Source organism: Physella acuta, unplaced genomic scaffold, assembly GCF_028476545.2.
Source record: "Physella acuta isolate Inbredline_101_S28 unplaced genomic scaffold, ASM2847654v3 ptg000511l, whole genome shotgun sequence".
Classification (NCBI taxonomy): Eukaryota; Metazoa; Mollusca; class Gastropoda; family Physidae; genus Physella; species Physella acuta.
Window position 1 is genome coordinate 322,346 of NW_026732030.1, and position 19,311 is coordinate 341,656.

General features: G+C 34.2%; 2 protein-coding genes across 2 annotated transcripts; one reads left to right on the forward strand and one right to left on the reverse strand.

Annotated features, from left to right (window-relative positions):
• Positions 1 to 1,350: 1,350 nt before the first annotated feature.
• LOC131944871 (frataxin, mitochondrial) lies at positions 1,351 to 16,773 on the forward strand. The gene is made up of 6 exons (XM_059305751.1): positions 1,351 to 1,504; positions 3,842 to 3,896; positions 9,557 to 9,708; positions 9,861 to 9,987; positions 10,412 to 10,509; positions 11,018 to 16,773. Exons 1-6 carry the CDS (start codon positions 1,440 to 1,442, stop codon positions 11,190 to 11,192), a joined length of 672 nt encoding a protein of 223 aa, XP_059161734.1. The 5' UTR covers positions 1,351 to 1,439; the 3' UTR covers positions 11,193 to 16,773.
• A 795-nt stretch (positions 16,774 to 17,568) lies between these two features.
• On the reverse strand, positions 17,569 to 18,994 carry LOC131944833 (serine-aspartate repeat-containing protein C). Its single transcript, XM_059305678.1, has 2 exons — positions 18,759 to 18,994; positions 17,569 to 18,262 (listed from the first exon to the last, which is right to left on the reverse strand). The coding sequence occupies exons 1-2, from the start codon at positions 18,829 to 18,831 to the stop codon at positions 17,808 to 17,810; spliced, it is 528 nt and encodes a 175-aa protein (XP_059161661.1). The 5' UTR covers positions 18,832 to 18,994; the 3' UTR covers positions 17,569 to 17,807.
• Between the last annotated feature and the right edge of the window lie 317 nt (positions 18,995 to 19,311).

A 19,311-nucleotide genomic window follows, 5' to 3' on the forward strand; every position in this document is an offset into this window, starting at 1 on the left:
TTTCAAAAAACCGTTTTAATAACCAGTGTTTCTTCCAGACTTCTTTCTCCGGGGGGGGGGGGGGGCACTTGAAATTTTCGGGGGGGGGGGGGCGGTAGACTTTCTTCGGGGGGGGGGGGGGGGGGCGGACACTGTTAAAATATATTTTTTATATAAATTATATAAATTTCATTTCGTTCGGGGGGGGGGGGGAGGGGGGAGGCGCGGTAGAATTTTTTCGGGGGGGGGGGGGGGGAGTGATAGTTAGATATTTGACTGTTTTACAGATGCCTGGAAGAAACTCTGTTAATAACAAGCTTTTATGTAATAAATTGTATTTAAATATTAAATACTATTTAAATAACTATAAAGAAAAGCGTGGGTCTCTTCCTAAATATTAGTAAAGGCAGAGGCGTAGCGAGGGGAGGGTGCGGGGGGGGGGGGGGTGCGGACCGCACCGGGTGACACCATTTAGGGGGGGGGGGGGTAACACCAAGGCAAAAAATAGTAAAATATATAGAGAAAAATTTGAGGGGGGGGGGGGTGCAAATCGAAAGTTTGAGGGGGTGCAAATCGAAAGTTCGAATGGGGGGGGGGGTGCATATCGAAAGTTTGAGGGTGGGGGTGCAAATCGAAAATTGAAAGTTTGTCCCCGGGAAGAGTCGCTACGCCTCTGAGGGGTGACACCATTAAGTGCCGCACCGGGTGACACTCACCCGACCTCGCTACGCCACTGAGTAAAGGTATCCAATAGGTACTAAAGTGACCCACGCTTTTCTTATTTATAGTTATTTAAATAGTAGTGTATAATTTATTTTCTCCTTTTTATTGCATTATTACATAAAAGTTTGTTATTAAAACGTTTTTATGACATTTTTTTCTTTTACAAATATGGGTAGGTTGCACCTCCACTCGTCTTTGTTCTGGGCAGTTTTCTCCCATTAATTAAATTTAAATGGAAACAATTGATCAATCTCCTCCCACCCTAAACTCATTTTATCTATTTTAGCTTTCAAAATGTGACGCTAAAGGTTATACCAATGTCACATTTCTTATTCTTTCCCCAGCCCATCTTTGAACGGGCTCATATAGACTAGGCCATAGGACAGTCGCAGCAGTATTTGTCGTTTATTTATAAACATGGTTTAACATGGCGTGGATGGAATTTTCAAGTATTTTACATTACGTTATTTAAACTAAATATATTTGTTTTAAAAATAAACAAAACATAGACAGAATTCGAATTTTATAAAATGTTTTGTTTATAGTTTAATTCCAAAGAGTATGAGCTTACTTATAAATAAAGTCGAAACTGCGAAGTTGTAAATCTACAAATAAGAACTCTTTTGACTAAAGAGCTATTTTCTATGCTGGTATCAAAACAAAAATAAAAAAAAGTCGGCAACACCTCATGGAAACTTGTAACCTTGGCTTCGATCATATTGCTTGCAGCTCTCAGAATGTCGTGCACGCGCCTTAATTTAGTTTGCAAACTCATCACGGACTGTCGTTTTCCACAACAAGTGACTAGATTAGGCATTTTGGTAAATTTTGCCTAATTATCTCAGAATGATAAAACACACATAATATTGAAGGCCATAAACTGCCATTTAATAAACCACTAAATTTATCACTGTAGGCCCAGTAGTTTTTTTTTTATGAATTTTTTAAGTTGTATGTTAAACAGCTTATATTTTATTGTAAAGTTGCAAAATATTTGGTGTCCTTCTTTGAGTTCATATAGCGTTGTTATTTTTTAACATGTAATGATAAAACTTTGCATATTGATACTAGAGAGTACAGGCAACAGGAATATGCAATTGAAATAAAGATCAGTAAAGGTAAAACCAAAAATAATTAAGACTAATTAAGGGTCATGGCGTTTTTATATAGAGAGCAACGTTAGTCTATTGTCAAACTGCACAACTCTGTTGTTAATAAAGATATATTGATAATACTTTGCATATTGGTGCTAGGGAGTACAGGCAACAGGAATATGCAAGTGAAATACAGCTTAATTAAAAGGAAAACAACTAATAATTAACTTAATAAAGCCCAATTAAGGAGTGCGGTGCCGTTCTACTATGATTGCCACAAGTCACTTTTCATACTGAATATCTATGTTGCTATTGATGATACAAAGATAAAACTTAGCACATAGATGCTTAAGGATGTTGGGAATAGAAATTTACAAGTCAAAAAAATGCTAGGAGAAAAAGACAATCACATATAATAAAGTCTAATTAATGGGGGTGGCACTGAAATCTTGTATCAATAATACCTGTGTATTATACTCATACTGGAATATGATATGGTTAGGATTATGTTGAAATATCTAAATATTAGTAGCATTAGTTATAGGCTACTTTTAATAAGTAGCCAAGGATGGTTAATCAATAGACAGCCTACAGAAACTAGATGAGATGTGTCGCAACTGAAGGATAGACAGCTGCCTTATTTGCTGATCTGAACCTACTGTTTAAAAAAAATTACTGTTGCTTAGTTTAAGTTATAAAATTAAGTCACATTGTTCAAAGTGTTACTGTTTCTGTTTTCTTTTTGACTTTTAAAAAAATGTATCTATCACTGTTGCTTTAGATCACATTATTAAAGTGAAGTGTTAATGTTTCTATTTTATCTTTGACTTCATTTATTTTACTTTCCATGCCTCTATAGATCTAGTAGTATATTTTAGCTATTATTAAATTTTAAAGATAATATACTATAATCTGAGAAATGACCAATTTAATCTTTGTAATTATTTTCTTAATCAGTTTTTCCTGAAACGGGGTAACTAAAGTTTAGACATCATCCATAAGTAATTTTACAACATAATTATATATTTAAGCTTGATGCAATAAATATTAGTTCTATTAGATTCTTATAAGCAATTACTCATTAAAATACATAGATCTAAATCTATTCTATAGGGGCCTAATATTTATAAGGGCCTATTTATTACTATTTAAAATTTTAATTAGGCCTATTATTATTACCCAATTGAAAATGACTAATATGGAAGATTATTAATGAATGGGACTATTAATTCCATTGCTTTAAATTTTATTTAATCCATAAAAAACATTCTATAAGCTAAAATCTTGCCAATTCAATGAATAGTGTTAAACAGTAATATCAAATGTGCGATTTTTTATATTTCATGCATATGGTCTATGGACCGTCATAAAAATTTTAACTCGGCCGTCATTATTAAAATTGCGTAGATCCCCTTCACTTCACGCAAGAAGCAATATCTGGTTATAAAGAGCTAAAAAGCCCCATAAAACCAACATTTCCACCCATCAAAATAGTTTGGCATTACTTATTTACTAGATCTAGTTTCCTGAACTTATCTCTTTTTTAAATGCCGAAATTTGGTTCTATCGATAATAGGTAACCTCGCGGCCCCTATCGCCCTGTTAAAAAATTGTGTCAGCGGGACCCCCCCAAGATTTACCAATGCTTTTTAAGCATGTTCCAATGAAAAGAACTCTATGAAACTGTTATTTTTGTTCTTGAGAATGGTTAGGATGCTCATTACAACTAATGTCTAGCTTATTATACTTTACTTTCTTGCTAAAATTAATACTAATTGAAAGAAGTCGGTTACTGCGTTTAATGAGACGTGCTCGCTAAGATACCTCGATAAAATTGGGATCGATATGTTAAAATGTAACTAATAGTTTTCCATACAAACATAGAATATAAAAACAGCCCACTTTGACGTATCGAATACATTAATTTATCGATTCTCTCATGATAACTAAGCACTTGGATGGAAAATGGCCGAAATTACAAAAGTTGGCTTGAAAAATTTCGGATGTGGCCAGATTAAACAAAATGGCGGACATCGAAATGCCTAGACTAGATCTAGACAGATTTGCATGACTTCATGCAATGCAAACTCTCCTCAAAGCGTGAGCTAATCTAGATTTTTCGCGCATACGACGACGACACACTTTTACTTGCGTGTAATCTTTCTGTGCAGTGACGTAGTTTGTTTACAACTTAAAATCTGTCGTTGGTCTGACTTAAGGCTAAACAGCTCTTCTAGATTTTCTTAAGTCATTAAAGTATTATACTGCGCTATTTCACTGGACTAATACAAAATTACTAATTAGTAGATCTAGATCTAGTTTGAATTATTGGATTTTTAAAATTAAATATTCTGTTATTTCAAATAGGCCCCCTACCCTACACTAGGTACTAGGATAAATTTTTAAAATTGGTTTTTTAGGGAAACAACTACTACAGTTAAAAGGAGCAGAAAATTACAATAACAGAACAGTTTTCCTTTTTGATGTAGCTCAAACGGTTAAATAGTTATGATTTTTTTTCGTATTAAAAAATGTGATTTTTTTAACATAGGATTTTTTCAATTTCTGTGATAGAGTTTTTTTAAGCGTTTACTAAAATTGTCCTAGCTTGTAAACCATATGGTCAAATTTGTTATAACTTTGCAATATCTTTATTTATTATATATGGAAGCATAATAAACAATAAGATTAGAAATTTATGGGCAGAGTAAAACAAAAACAGAAGTAGAACAGGGTACCCCCCCCTAATTTTTCATATACAGTGCATTCATACAATCTCAGTTAAAATTTTAACTATTCAGAAAATTAAGCTCAAACTTGCTGAGAATGATGAGCTATGGATGTGTCAGTTATTACAATCAAATTAATATTAATAAATGAAAAGATTTTTGTTTTAACTGCTACAAAGCTGATAAATTATACAATTTCGCAAAACCGAAGTCTTGTTGATGTGACATGCAACATAATGGCAAATTTGAGTTATTAAGCACTTAAGTCTCAAAATTTGTCTAGCTCAAGATAACTCTATTCTTAAACAGAAGTAATCAAAATATGTATTTAAATCTATCTGTTTAACAAAAAATAAGGGGTGGAACAGGGTACACCCCCTATTTTTAAATACTACATTTGTTCACACAATATCAGCTTATGTCCAAACTATTTGAATCTAAAGCTAAAAACTAACCAGAGTGAAGCTCTGAAATAAGTGTGTTTGATGGTTCTATCTAAATCAGGGGTTCCCAACCCCGTGCCCGCGGGCGCCATGGCGCCCGCCGAACGATTGGTATGTGCCCGCCTCTCACTATTCGACAGAGACAGAATTTTTTTCATAAACATTATTGAAAGGTTGAAGGGGATGGAAATCGAAAGTTTGAGGAGGGGGGGGGTGCAAAATCGAAAATTTGAGGGGGGGGGTGCAAATCGAAAATTTGAGGGGGGGTGCAAATCGAAAATTTGAGGGGGGGGGGGGTGCAAATCGAAAGTATGAGGGGGGTGCAATCGAAAGTTTGAGGGGGGTGCAAATCGAAAGTTTTGTCCCTGGGTGACGGGAAGGGTCGCTACGCCTCTGGAAGGAGTTTGCCGATTTAAAATAGGTGGTGCCCGCCACCCTACCAATATTTTAGAATGTGCTCTAGAGTAAAAAAAGGTTGGGAACCCCTGATCTAAATAGTTGACAAATAGGTAAAATAAGGTAAAACGCTGAGTCATCGACGCACCTGACATTGAAAAACTGAACTAATATATGTAAAAAAAAATGATGGCAAATTAGATCTATTAGAAATGTAAGGTCTTTTATTTGTATAAACGTAATTAACATGTTAGTCTACTTATAAATATAGTTTAATTAAAAAAGATGTGTTTCTGTCTATTCATTAGTATTTTACATTTCAGAAGAAGTTCAACATTGGACTGGTTGGTTTTAAAAAGATATAGAACTAGTTCATATCACTAAACTTTCAATGTACTGCTTCAAAATTTAAGTTATTTAAAAAAATATTACTTAATTTATCTAAATAAAAGATGAACACATTAATTGTAATAGTTTTAATTCCTCTTTACAGTGTTCCCTCATTAGGCCATATAACTGCTTATCATATCGTAGAGATGTGCTGGTTTTTTGAAGTGTAGGTTCTATCTGGAAAAGTAAACAGTACATTATTTGCTTTCACATCAAAATAAATAAAATGGTTTTTCTGAAGACACTAAATATTGAATGTTTATTGCTAATACCGCACCAGACCTTCCCCTCCCCCCCCCCCCCTCTTCTCCACTACCTTCAATATCAAAACAGCGTTTGCCACTATCGCCGGCGGCAAAACATCATTCGCCACTATCGCCGGCGTCAAAAAATCGTTCGCCACTATCGCCGGCGGAAAAACATCGTTCACCACTATCGCCGGCGGCAAAACATCGTTCGCCAATATCGCCGGCGGAAAAACATGGTTCGCCACTATCGCCGGCGTCAAAACATGGTTCGCCACTATCGCCGGCGTCAAAACATCGTTCGTCACTATCGCCGGCGTCAAAACATGGTTCGCCACTATCGCCGGCGGCAAAACATCGTTCGCCACTATTGCCGGCGGCAAAACATCGTTCGCCACTATCGCCGGCGTCAAAAAATCTTTCGCCACTATCGCCGGCGTCAAAACATGGTTCGCCACTATCGCCGGCGGCAAAACATCGTTCGCCACTATTGCCGGCGGCAAAACATCATTCGCCACTATCGCCGGCGTCAAAAAATCGTTCGCCACTATCGCCGGCGGCAAAACATCGTTCGCCACTATCGCCGGCGTCAAAACATCGCTCGCCGCCATTTTTTTTCTATTACCTCCCTTGCCACTTTCGCTTTCAAATTGTAAACAAACGTATTTTTATAAAGGTAACAAAAGTGCGCAGCATATAACTTTTGTGCGCTATGTCCAAACAACTTGATTTTTTGAAACAATAGAGAAAAGTGGTGTAGAATTCAAATAATGCAATAAATTTTCTCCTTTTTATAAAAATAAACAGTAGGGAGTAAATTAAACTTACCTTATTTTCACTGAAATACTCCATCTTGAATAATCCATGAAGAAAATTGAAAAAACAATAAAAACGCAAAATGTCCATTTTTTTATGAAAAATCGATAATCGCACGAAAATTGATCGGGCGATAACACCGAGCGATAAAAATTACGAAACTATAGCACTCGCGTCGCCGCAAATTCTCGGCGTCTGGGTAACGGGGACGAAAAACTCGCCGCGCGGGTTAAAACGAGATGTAATCCTAGTACCTACCCTACACTATTAATTTCCTTACCCCTTGCCTTAAGCCTAGGCTTTTTGATGAGAATTACAGAATGATTTTTTTATTAAAAATGTATTAATAATAGCTAGAATACTAGTAAACTAAGCTAATTTAGCATATTTTAACTTTCTGTGCAAAGTCATTATTACTGAAAAAAATTCCAAAGTCAGGTCAGCCTGTGGCACCCTCCACTGAACTTGAAAGAAGGAAAAAAAACTTGACCCGTGACCTTCATTAAAACAGAATTTACTTATGTTTCTTTTTAACTATTAGTAAACATGTGCTTAATATTACCCAATAAGTAATAAAAATTTGACAATTAATTTTAATTACTGTTGTAAAGTGAGATAAACAGATTAATAAACACGTGTTTTCTTGAGGGGGTGTGACCCGGGTGTGGCACATCGCATGTAACTTTTTATTTCTGTGTCTTATGACTATTTGTTCACAATCAGCATGCTATGCTTTTAAAATTGATAAAGGGTAAGTATACCAAGCTACAAAACCTAAAATCTAACTAATAATTCATACTTTCAGTTTAAAAAATAATAAAAACGATCATCAATGAAGAAAGCGTAAACATTCTATTTTTAGGTGTGACATAAAAAAACAGTCATAAATCTAGCCAAATGATTGGATTCTTGCGCAGCACACATTTTCCCGCGCCTCGTTTTCACCAAACAAGAATATAATAAAATGGCATTATTGAGGGGTGATCACTTACACCCTCAAATGTATTGTTTCCACCCTAATTTCATTAAACAATTCAATTTTTATTTGATAGTAAAGATGTTATAAAAATTGTAAAAAATAAAAAAGTTATTGTCGAGCGCACCTGCTTTAGTTAATTCGACTTGAAACGCAAGCTAAATAAGCGTGACTTTCTCTCGACGGCCTCGTTAAATACAAACAAAGAAATTAGGCCAAAAGTAGATCTGACAATTCTTAAACAACAGACTTAAATAGAAACGGATAGTTCCGATGTCTAAAATTAACGATGGCTTCGTAATCATTAGTTTTATCCCTCTACCCATTAGTGAAAGCAAAACTGGTCGCCATTTTTGGTAAGCGCATGAGCCGTGAGATGGCTTCAAAACAACAAACCCGGAAGCTGTGAATTTGAACGGCCTACTTAAGCCTTAAGTAAGAGAACATTTGACACCACATTTAAATATCTAGCTTACTCAGTGGCCGAGAAAAGAGAGAATTTTAAAATTATCCTACAATGGAAAATGAAAGCCAAAAACCATGTTCTTGCCCTCCAGCTGGCATCACAGGACGTTGTGAACTTGTGTACACAAGTTTTTAAATGCTGCTGTGGTAATTGTGTCAACATAGGTTACTCGCCGGAAAAAAAACAACAAAAAATAACTGGTTGATAATAAAACTAGATGTAGTTATTTATTAAATTGGTAAAGAAAATATAGGCCTACATTACAAATTCTACTCTACATGTTATTCATACCATTTTTGTTGGCCATGAATTGAATTTCATAGATTTTAAAAACTGAATATTTCAGTTTCAAAATCATCTTGGGTATTAAATTTAATACTTATAACCTAAAATACTTTAAACCAATCCTGAGAGGAAAATAAGTACTTTAGAGTTGGTTTTGGAGGGTTTTAGTAGTGAATAAGAGATAGGGCTAGACATCATGAAATAGTTACTCTAAAAAGTATTAATGAATCAGAATGACACTATTGATATTGTAGTATTATAAAGGAGATGTTGTGGAAAATGGAGTCAAGTTTGTAATGAAAATTGTCTTTACAGAAGTTTCATTAACAGTGCAGAATGACAGATATGTTTCTTTGATTTTTTTAATTAGCTTAATGTGTTTAATTACTTACTTAGGCCTAATTTGTATGTTTTCACCCAGAGGTTAAAGCTTGGGACACAAATGAACTAAGCTTCATATTATTAAAAAACACTTGAAATTCTTAGTAATAATGAATTTTTTGCCAGTTAGTATTGCCCAAAGTGTATCTTAAAATAGTAGAGTATAGATATTATGATTTTAAGTTAACAATTTCACTGTAGATACTGTTGTTAATTCATCACTATTTGAGCTCTTCCACTGCAATTTTTAACTATTGTTTCAATACCAATTTAATTAAGCAACAAGAAAAATAATTCTATCTATTCACATTTTCTCAGAATTCACTGCCTAACTGATAGACTGACTATAATGTATAGAGCAAAATATTCTTTGACATTATCTGTTTTATTACTGCAGCTACCATTTGTATGTATAAAATATCCAATGATGTGTTAATCAAAGATGTGAAGCTTCAATGCAAAACAGCTGTTGTAATGAGTTATTGCTAACCATTTATTGGATGGATTAGAATTTTATTATTAGACACACTTGCCATGCAAAGGGTCATTATACATTCTTTAAACCCCCACCCACTATTTTCTGTTAACTATTTTCTGTTGTTTATGGAGATATTTTTAAAAATTTACTAACAGGACAAGCTGTATGGAAACATTCTAAAGCAAAATGGAAGTGGAACCACCAGCACACTTTTACCCAAGAAAAAGACTGACCCATGCCATCTCAGTCGCCATTTTCACACTACTGATGCAGTTTTGCTTCCCAACAGCAAATTTTTAAACTTGAAGTAATTTTTAGTTTCATATTTTGCTATAATTTACTGATATTTTTTTCTGTTACCCTATTGTACCGATAATATGCTAGTATTTTGTATTTGTGGTTAGATAAGAGTCTTTGTTATGCACACCTTTACTAAATATTTTCTTCTTAATCCAACAGACCTACTGAAATATCAGAAGCAGAATATGAGGCATTAGCAGAAGAAACTCTGGATTCGCTGACAGAGTTCTTTGAAGATTTGCCAGAGACTGAAGCATGTGATGAGGATTATGACTGTGCTTTTGGGGTAAGATATCTTGAGACATATATTTTATCTCCTTTTTTTTTTTCATGCCATAAATTATGTTAGTACCCAGCCAGCATTTATTTTTAACCCATTGATAGGTGAACATAACATTTATTGATAGCTAAATTAACAGGGGATGGTGGGATGGGTTAAAAATTTAAAATTATTTCTAAAATGCACTATGCCTTAGAGTAAGTATTTTTGTTTCTAAATTTTACAAACCCAATTCTTACTGAATGTGATATGAATTAAAAGTCTTGAACAAAATGAAAATTGTGTGGATTTAGTTAGTGTTTTTAAAAAATTTTATATTTTGGTTTCGGGGTTGGTAAAATTTGGGAGATGGAATTTCAGGATTCATTTAAAAATTATATAGGCACCTCTTTACATGATGTTGTGACATTTTAATTACATTTTTGAATAGAATGGTGTATTGACCCTTCACCTTGGCAGTGCTGAGGGCACATATGTCCTGAACAAACAGACACCAAACAAACAAATTTGGCTGTCCTCTCCTCTAAGGTATGGTAGGGATAGGTTACTTTTAACAAGTATTGATTTATTCATTAAGTCAGGCTTGTTTGCCTTTTCATTATTGGCTATTAAATATTTGTAATACATTCATATTTTTATTCTTTAGTTGAAAGTTGGCATGCTTTCAGAGTATCTCGAATAAGGCTATTTTTATTTATTTCCTTTTCTATTAGCTGCAATGGTGTACTGATATGCATGCTAGAGCAATTACATATTTATGTAGGTAGTTGTAAAATTTGTTAGGTGATAAGGTTAAAATGTTTTCTGACATATAGGTTTGAAATATGTACTGCATTTAGTCATGCTATGTGTTTTTTTTTTTTCATTATTCTTAGATATTTAGATGATTGAGATATAGTTTACTAGGTATGATTAATTTTTTAATTATGAACTGCTTTAATGATAAACTATGAAGTAAAAAAAATCCTGTCTATTTTTGTTTGTGTGGAGCAGTGGTCATTACAATTCTTTATTTCATTAATGTTTGTTTCTGTAGTGGACCAAAGCGCTATGACTATTATCAGGGCCAGTGGGTCTACCTCAGGGATGGCACTGGCCTACACAAGTTGTTGGAAGATGAGATATCAGAGATCACAGGGCTGAAAATTGATTTGAAAAGATGCAAGTTTTACACATGGGGCATTGCCGAAAGACAGTCCAGCACAAACTAGCTAATTTGTTTTTTAGGTTACTTCCCCTGAATGCTTGATTGTGTCTATTTGTATTTGAGATGATCAAATTATATTGAATGGAATGTTTTTTTACTGGTTGTGTGTGGTTTGTTGTGCTTGCCATATTTCTTTCTTTTTCAAAGACGAGTTTTTGATCTATGCAAGGATTTTTAAAGATTCAATGTTTGTTTAAAAGACTGTATGATAGATCATTGTAAAGAGATTTGCTTTTGTTGTGTGCATTTTATCCTGTCTGATGAAATGTATGATTCAATATACTGTAATCCTTCCAAGTTTTTATTCCATCAATTACAATTTAGTTAAAAAAATGTCTTTTTCTATTAAATTAGCTGTTTGGGGAATTGTTTACTGTAATCCTGCCATGTAGTTATCATCGAAATATAAACCTGCTTTTTGAAACAGTGATGTGAGCATGCTATGCAAAGGTCCACACATGAAAAATCTGATGTGGCTGGTTCTGTGTTAACTTTTCCTTTAACCTGTTTGATGCTTACTGTTACATATAGATGTGTATGTCACACTTTACTTAAAGCATGCTTGGCTGATTGCTAGTGTTAAGAAAGTTTTAACTATAAATATGCTAATTAAATCACAAAGAATTATTTGAGTTGTGTGTTGGTAGTTGCAGTTAATGCTGCATTATTTTTTAAAATATATTTTTGTGCGTGTTGGTAGTTGACTTAGCAATTTACAAATTTTATTATATTCAAATTTAGTTGTGTATAGTGTATGTATTTATAGTTGCTTTAGAAAGTTGCAAATAATTTATAACTATTTAAATTTTTTGGTTTGTGTTTTGTTAGTTTGAGCTAATCTTGGTATATTTACATTTGTTTCCTTTGTGTGAGTTGTAGTTGCTTTAGCTGCATTTTGTACAGTATTTTAAAAATATTATTTATTATGTGCTGTTCATGTTGGTGTTGTTGCCAGATGAACCCTACAAGGCCAGTTGTTTGATTACATTTTATGTCTCATGTATGTACATGCTAGAGCAGTATAAGGGTGGTTATTTTTAGCTACATTACCTCAATTTAAAAAAAAAACAAAAAAAATGCCATCATTCAAAGGTTATAGGTTTTTTAGTATAAATTAATTTAAGCTGAGATTTCTTTTTAAAAATTTTATTTTCAGTATATTAAATATAATTGTATTATCAGAATGGGGTATATTGTTTTGTAATACAGGTAATGGACTTGGCATTTAAAAGGTTTTTCATTTGTCTAGTATAATATTTTGTATTTAATAAATGTCATTACCCCAACATTTCTTTTTCCTACTAAATACAATACCACTGTATAACCATAGCATAACTCACTCCCCTTCACTGATGATCCATAAATCACTCTGCTCTACTGACAAAAATATTTGACTCTTCCCCATGCACTGTCTGTACTGCTCATAACTATCCCCACTCCGCATTCCCGAATAACTCCCTGACCTTGACCACTCTTATCTCAACCACTGACCACCCATAATTCACATTGACTGCTCATGACTCACTCCACCCACTGACAACCACTGCTCCCTCCCACTGACTACCTTACCCCCTCTCTCTTACTGACCACCCTTCCACTGATCATCCATCCATGACTCACTACCCCTCCTAGTCATCTAGTACACAGATTGTAAATATAGCTGTCTATGCTCAATAGTTGTACCGTGTGTATTTTTCTAAAACCAAAAATCATTCCTCAAGGCGCTCCATATTATAATAACTTTGGTTGATTAATATTCTATATAAATTTTTGTTTAGGAATGTAATAAAAAATTGACTTTTATGCAAAATTAAATACTCAAAACAAAATATTTGTGTGTAGGGTAAGATAAAAGTCTTCACAATTCAGACACTACTTTTACAATTTGTATTAGCAAAATATCATTGAATGTAATTTTAACACTTTATTCTTTAAAGATACTTAAACCATCATTATTGAAGTAAATAGTTTACCTTAATGTCAAATAATGCATTTTCTTACATGTTTTCTCTTCTATGTAATCACAAACTGTAATTCACTAACCATCCATTAGATCTAATTATCTGGAGTTTTTTTTCTTTACAAAATTTGCAGATTGCTTATACATATTTATTCTCTAAGTTGTATTTGAAAAATAATGACCATTTTCAATAGCAACAACAATTATATCTCAGGAATAATTTTATTATTTATCATTCAAACCAACATCACATTTTTCTGTTGAAAATAGCCTGAATTAGAGTGAGCAACTTAGTATAATCTTAGGTGTAAATAGATAATACTGGTTAGCTTAGTTTACTTGGTTTAGTTATGAAATTGGGATTTTTGCTCATACGTTAGTTGATTTAACACTATTCCATCCCAGTATTTAATGCCAAAACCATAGTTCATGTTTTATTAATCTATTTTTGTAATGTAGGTTCCTATTTTTAGTAGATTTTATGTGGCTTCAACAATGTTATTATTGCATCTTGTTAACTGTTGCATTTTTTATATGTATTTTTGTGGTTTGTTCATTTAATGAAATGACTCTAGGAATTATAAAAACTTTGCTAGGAGATTTGTTCTATGGTTTTGGGGTTTGAAAACTAGTTGGCCAGAGTTTTCTCTCAGAAATTGTCAATCAAATTTGGTTTATTGTTGATGCACAACTCTTTACTTAGATGTGTGGAGGATATTGCTGTTACTCATTATAATCATGTTGTGTCTGTCAGATAGGATTCTATTTGTTAGGTAATCTTTTGTGTCTATCTGGAAGCATTCTGTTTTTACTGATACCGATCTGCTCTCTGGTTGCATTCTGTTAGTCCATAGCATTTTGTATTGTGGCTTGCTTTTTGAAGATTTGTAGCATTCCATCACCACCAAGTACAAAGTACACCCTCCCTGTTTGCTAGCAGACTCATTGCATTTGAACAGTATTAGAGAATTGAAAAAAACATTCTCTTTGTTTAAATATACTTTTACAATCTGCAAAATCAAAATCTTACCAAATAGTTTTTCTTTGCGAATTAAAATACACTTTTCAAGTTCATTTGTCACAAAAAAAAAATCTGTAAATAAAATGTTTAGCTTCATCAGTGCCTGAGATTTATATTTTCAATTATTATCAATGTAATTTGACTGCAAGATGTAATGCCCAGTCGTTTGTTCCATATTTCTAATTTTGATTACATAAAACTGTTTTTTTCTGATTTTTCATAATGTGTACTGGCTTTATAAGAAACTACTGTTTGCTCTTTAAAATTTCCTGCAACATATTTGTGTTCTGGATTTTGTGGTATCTATATATAGATCTTATTATTGCTTTACTGAACTCTTTGTTAACGCCTGCTATGACATCTCTGTGTGCTTAAAACAGTCCATAATTTCTACCTTCTACTATTGATTAGCCCCAGCAGACATGAGTACTGTAGCAGCTGTTCCTGGTTAGATCATATAACATGTACATCTGTAACCAACCTTCTGTCTGTTTGGTGTCTGGTTAATTTTATTCATGTCTCTACATTGTGTGGGCTCTTTATTCTATTATTGATCAGCAAGAGGTTATTCTTGTCTTAGGTGGTCTGTCACCACCAAATTTCTGCAGCAAGCCTTGACTAGGTTTTTGGGCCTGTTTTTATTTTGAATGGGTAGTTGTGTTTAAAATATTGTATAGGTACTGTGTGGTTCAGGTGTTGTATAGATAAAGTACATTGTTTTATGGTTGTTATTACACGATAATGTAAACTATAGTTTTACCGGGTTAGGGGTTTTAACAATTATTTTCATTCATCTCTTTTTGAGAGGATGGTTGAATCAAAATGCATAAATATTTGCAGTAAGGGAGAGAAGTGAAAGTTAGATATTTGACTATTTTACACGAGTTATTTCCCTGGATAAAAACTCTCTTTAATGTAGTTCAATGGCAAAAAAATGCATGAGCAAGCTGGTATAATAATTTTCGATGTCTCACTTGTTGATGCAACAATTCATTAGGGATATGCAGGTGACCATGAGTCATGCCATCTGTTTTTTCCCCCCATCTGAAGAGCTCTATGAAACTCATTGGAAACAGCTGTTCTTCCAACACAAAGCAATGAATATCCAGGACACGTTGTGTTAGGTTTTTTAACTAGCTCTTCCTGTAGCTTTTTGTTTGAACACAAATAAACTTAACTTACAAGTTTGTTTCTGTTGATTTGAATCCAGTGTTTCTTATCTTTAGTATTTCTACATTTTTTTCTTGTTTTTCTTATCTGCCATGTAAATCAAATTTTTATTTAAAAAAAAAAAGCACAATGAAAATGGTCCACCTGCCTCATGTTATTTGTAAATTTTAATTTTTTTTCTCTTTAAAAAAAAAAGGTGTGCATTGTTTTTTTATTATGCCAAATTGTTTCAAAATTATTCTTTCAATTTTAAAAAGTATGCAGTGTAACTTGTCATTAATTTTTTTTTAACTAAATGAATAATTAGTGTTAATTGACTTATATTTATGATATAATGATTAAGAGTTTGAGGTATATTTTGTCTAATTTTATTTTAAAATGGGAGAAATTTTGATTACTTTTCTTAAATGTTAGCTTTAAGTGTTGCGCCATATTTCCTTTCAGTTTATGGGACTGGTCTATCTAAACTAGTTGGAAAAGGTTTTAAAACTGCAGATATTATTTTACATTTTGTTTCTCTTTAACTGTTCTTTGCATGGCCTCTGGTGTTGTTTTATGTATACAATCACAACAAACATGGACCAGTCTGACAGTGAACTTTGACCCTTATTTCCATACCTGACTGATTGGGCTTTATCTGATGTCATAAGTTAGCTTTGGTGGGCAAACAACTTAGCTTTATATGGACAGTAATAATCCTTATTGTCTCTGTTGGCTGGTCAATACTAGACCTCACTGTTAAGTTTGGTTAACCTACAGCTTTGCTTCATTAAGAAAATAGACCATATTTCAGCTGACCAACTGTTGATCTCACTGTTAGCTTTATTTGGTCAACAAAGAACATTGTTAGAATCAGTTGGTCAACAAAGACTTGAGAACCAGTTGGTCAACAGCTGTCCATGAGTAGAGCTTACAGACTGGACTGTAACATGGGACCACACTGACCTGTTCTCCATTGGTCACTGGCAATTGTTAAACACATGAGTAGCATGTCTTGGTTGATTCCACATCGACTAGATGTAAAGAATCGATTGATTCGACCTCTACCATCGATTGATTCGACCTCTACTAGATGTAAACAATCGATTGATTCGAACTCTACTAGATGTAAACAATCGATTGATTCTATCTTGACTTTTTGTAAACAATCATCTACAAATTGTGACTAAACTTTGGCTACTTTGAATGTTGACTTGAGCTAGTCATTTTTCCTCCTGTTCACATTGGATTATTATAATTTTATATGAACATTTTGAATTAAACTTTCTTGAAAACGATTTACACAGTGAAGCATGCTCAAGCCAACATACTCAGCAATTTGTTTTTTTTTCTTTTCCTCAAAGATGCTGTTCTGGTCTCAGTTTTGTACTGACGTTGTTAACAATAAGCTTTACAATATGTCAGGATTTGAATAAAATGTTGGAATTGAGATAATGTTGTTGTGTGGTCTATTCTTTAAAAGTTGTTTGTTCTTTTATTACTTAATATTTATCTTGACGTCAAACAAGATCGTATGACCAACATGCCAGGTACTTAAAAGAGCCTGGGCAGGCTCAGCTACGACTGTACACAACATGTTTTAAAAGTTAATATGTATTGGGTCGTTAGTCAATACTAGCTTTTAAAAAACCTTTTGGGATGTATAGAAAGAACCCCACCAGTTTCATATAAGCATTGGCCGAAACCTCCCTAATATTTCTATCGTTCGCACTGACATCTGATTGTGAATCATTTGAGTCGGATGAATGTCTTGACAAACAGATGCGGTCTATAAACTGGCTTCAGAACAGGCCACTCAGAGAAAATGTGCTGGCTTGTGTGCACTTACTGAGTTGGAGAGATTGCAGGCGGCTTTAATGTTGGTCTTGTTTTATAATCCCCCAATATAGAAATATTAGTGTCTCTACACTTTAAAAATTTAGATGATCAATGTTTTGGTTTTCGAAGCAAGTATTTTCTTGCAAAAAATAGGCCCAACATTGAAAATTACAATAATATTAAGCACATCTGTTTTGTTGTAATGTCTTGAATGAAGTTAAACATTCTGGTAACTTTCACAAAAACTGATAACTGAATGTCTGGGTGGTAGAGTTGTATGGGCATTAAAATGTTTCTCATAATATAATTATAATTTAGCTTTTAATGTAGGAAAAAACAGAACAAAAATAATTAAACGATAAATCATAAGGTTTTATAAAGCCGACAGCAAAAGGACAAGAAACATTCTCAGAGGTTTATAGAGCACTTTTATTCAATCTGAAAACAAATTATAAGCTTTAGAAAAATAAAAAGAAATAATTTCTAAAGAACTTCATGAATTATCCATTATTTTAGTAAAATCTATTAAAAAAACAACTCGACACTATTTCTTTTAAAACCAAGATATTACCAGAATCTTCGTTAAAAGCACGTTATCGCCTCAAAATGTTAAAACCAAGATATCGTCCCAATCTTCGTACACGTGTCGATCATTTGAGCCACTTGTCCCAACCATCGAGCAGCTTGTCGAACATTTTCTCGATCCCCTCCTTGACTTTCTCCACCTTCTCATGGACCTCCTCGGCCAGCTTGTCCCGGCTCTTTAGGCCACAGACACACTTCAACTCCCCGTCATCCGCGCCGCTGTCGGTATCCGTGCTGTTGTCGCTATCCGCGCCGCTGTCGGTATCCGGGCTGTTGTCGGTATCCGTGCTGTTGTCGCTATCCGCATCACTATCACTGTCGGTGTCCGTGTCGTCGTCGGTATCTACGTCGTTCGGAGCGTCCCGCTTGCTGAATTCTGAGACGAAGCTGGACGACGCCGACGATTTGGAGAGCGTCATGACGTCATTGTCCTTGCAGCAGTATTTAACGCCATTGACGTCTGTGACGGAGTTGGAGTCTGTGTCACTCCCACACTCGTCCCCACTCAGACACTTGTAGCCTAGGAAAAGTGGTGGTGGGGGGGGGGGGTTGGCTTTAAATACCTATCTACCAAACTATATAACCCATATATATATATATATATATATATATATATATATATATATATATATATATAATAGGCACTTCATAATTTTCTTTTCGTTATCCTTTCGGTAACACGCTTATAAATGTATAAGTGCGTATATCAAAGATAGTTATTATAAGTCGAATCGAATGGAAAGAAAAGAATCGCATAGCTAAAATTTAGCGCACTGAATTTGGTTAATAACAATAACATCAACAAGTATTCATCAAGTTGTATGAACTTCATGAAGTCATCACGTGATGTGATTTATCACTGTTGCGATCTCTAACCCAGTAACAGGATGATTACAACACAGTATGGTATTGAACTACTGTTTAACGCGATGTGAGCGCTATCAGCGTTCATTCTACTGATAGCCAGGCTTATATGACTTCAAATATCTACCTTAAACTGAAACGTCTTAAAATACCTTTTTTATCGTCGCAGTGTCCGATGCAGAAGAAACTGACCAACACTAAGACCAATACTTGAAGTGTCGCCATGTCATAAATGTTGCCCTTGCTGTATCCAGTTAATCTTTGTAGAAGCGATCGTCTTTAAATTTCAAGACACATAAGAATGTTTGCCTAGCCGTATCCAATAGTTCTATATAAATGCGATCGTCTATTAAATATTCAGGTGACCCCATCCTTGACCGTGCGTCTGTTTGTAAAGCACGTGCGCTGTGTGGGACTAGTCACTGGCTAAAAATAGATTCTGTTCTCGCACCTTCTGACAGTGGCGTCACAAAACGGGCGGTGTCAGCTGACAATTCTCCCCCATTGCTGATCTGGTCTTAAGTCTAACATACTGTTATCGCTGGCTAGAAGTCAACTCTTACATCCAGTTGACATCTAGAGGCAACTGAAAACTTTGCTGTATGTTATGTAGGACCTTATACATAGACCTATACCAGTATATCATATGCCCCACCCCTCAGCTTGGGCTACTCTGTTTTCAAAACATAACACGTATGGGGCAGT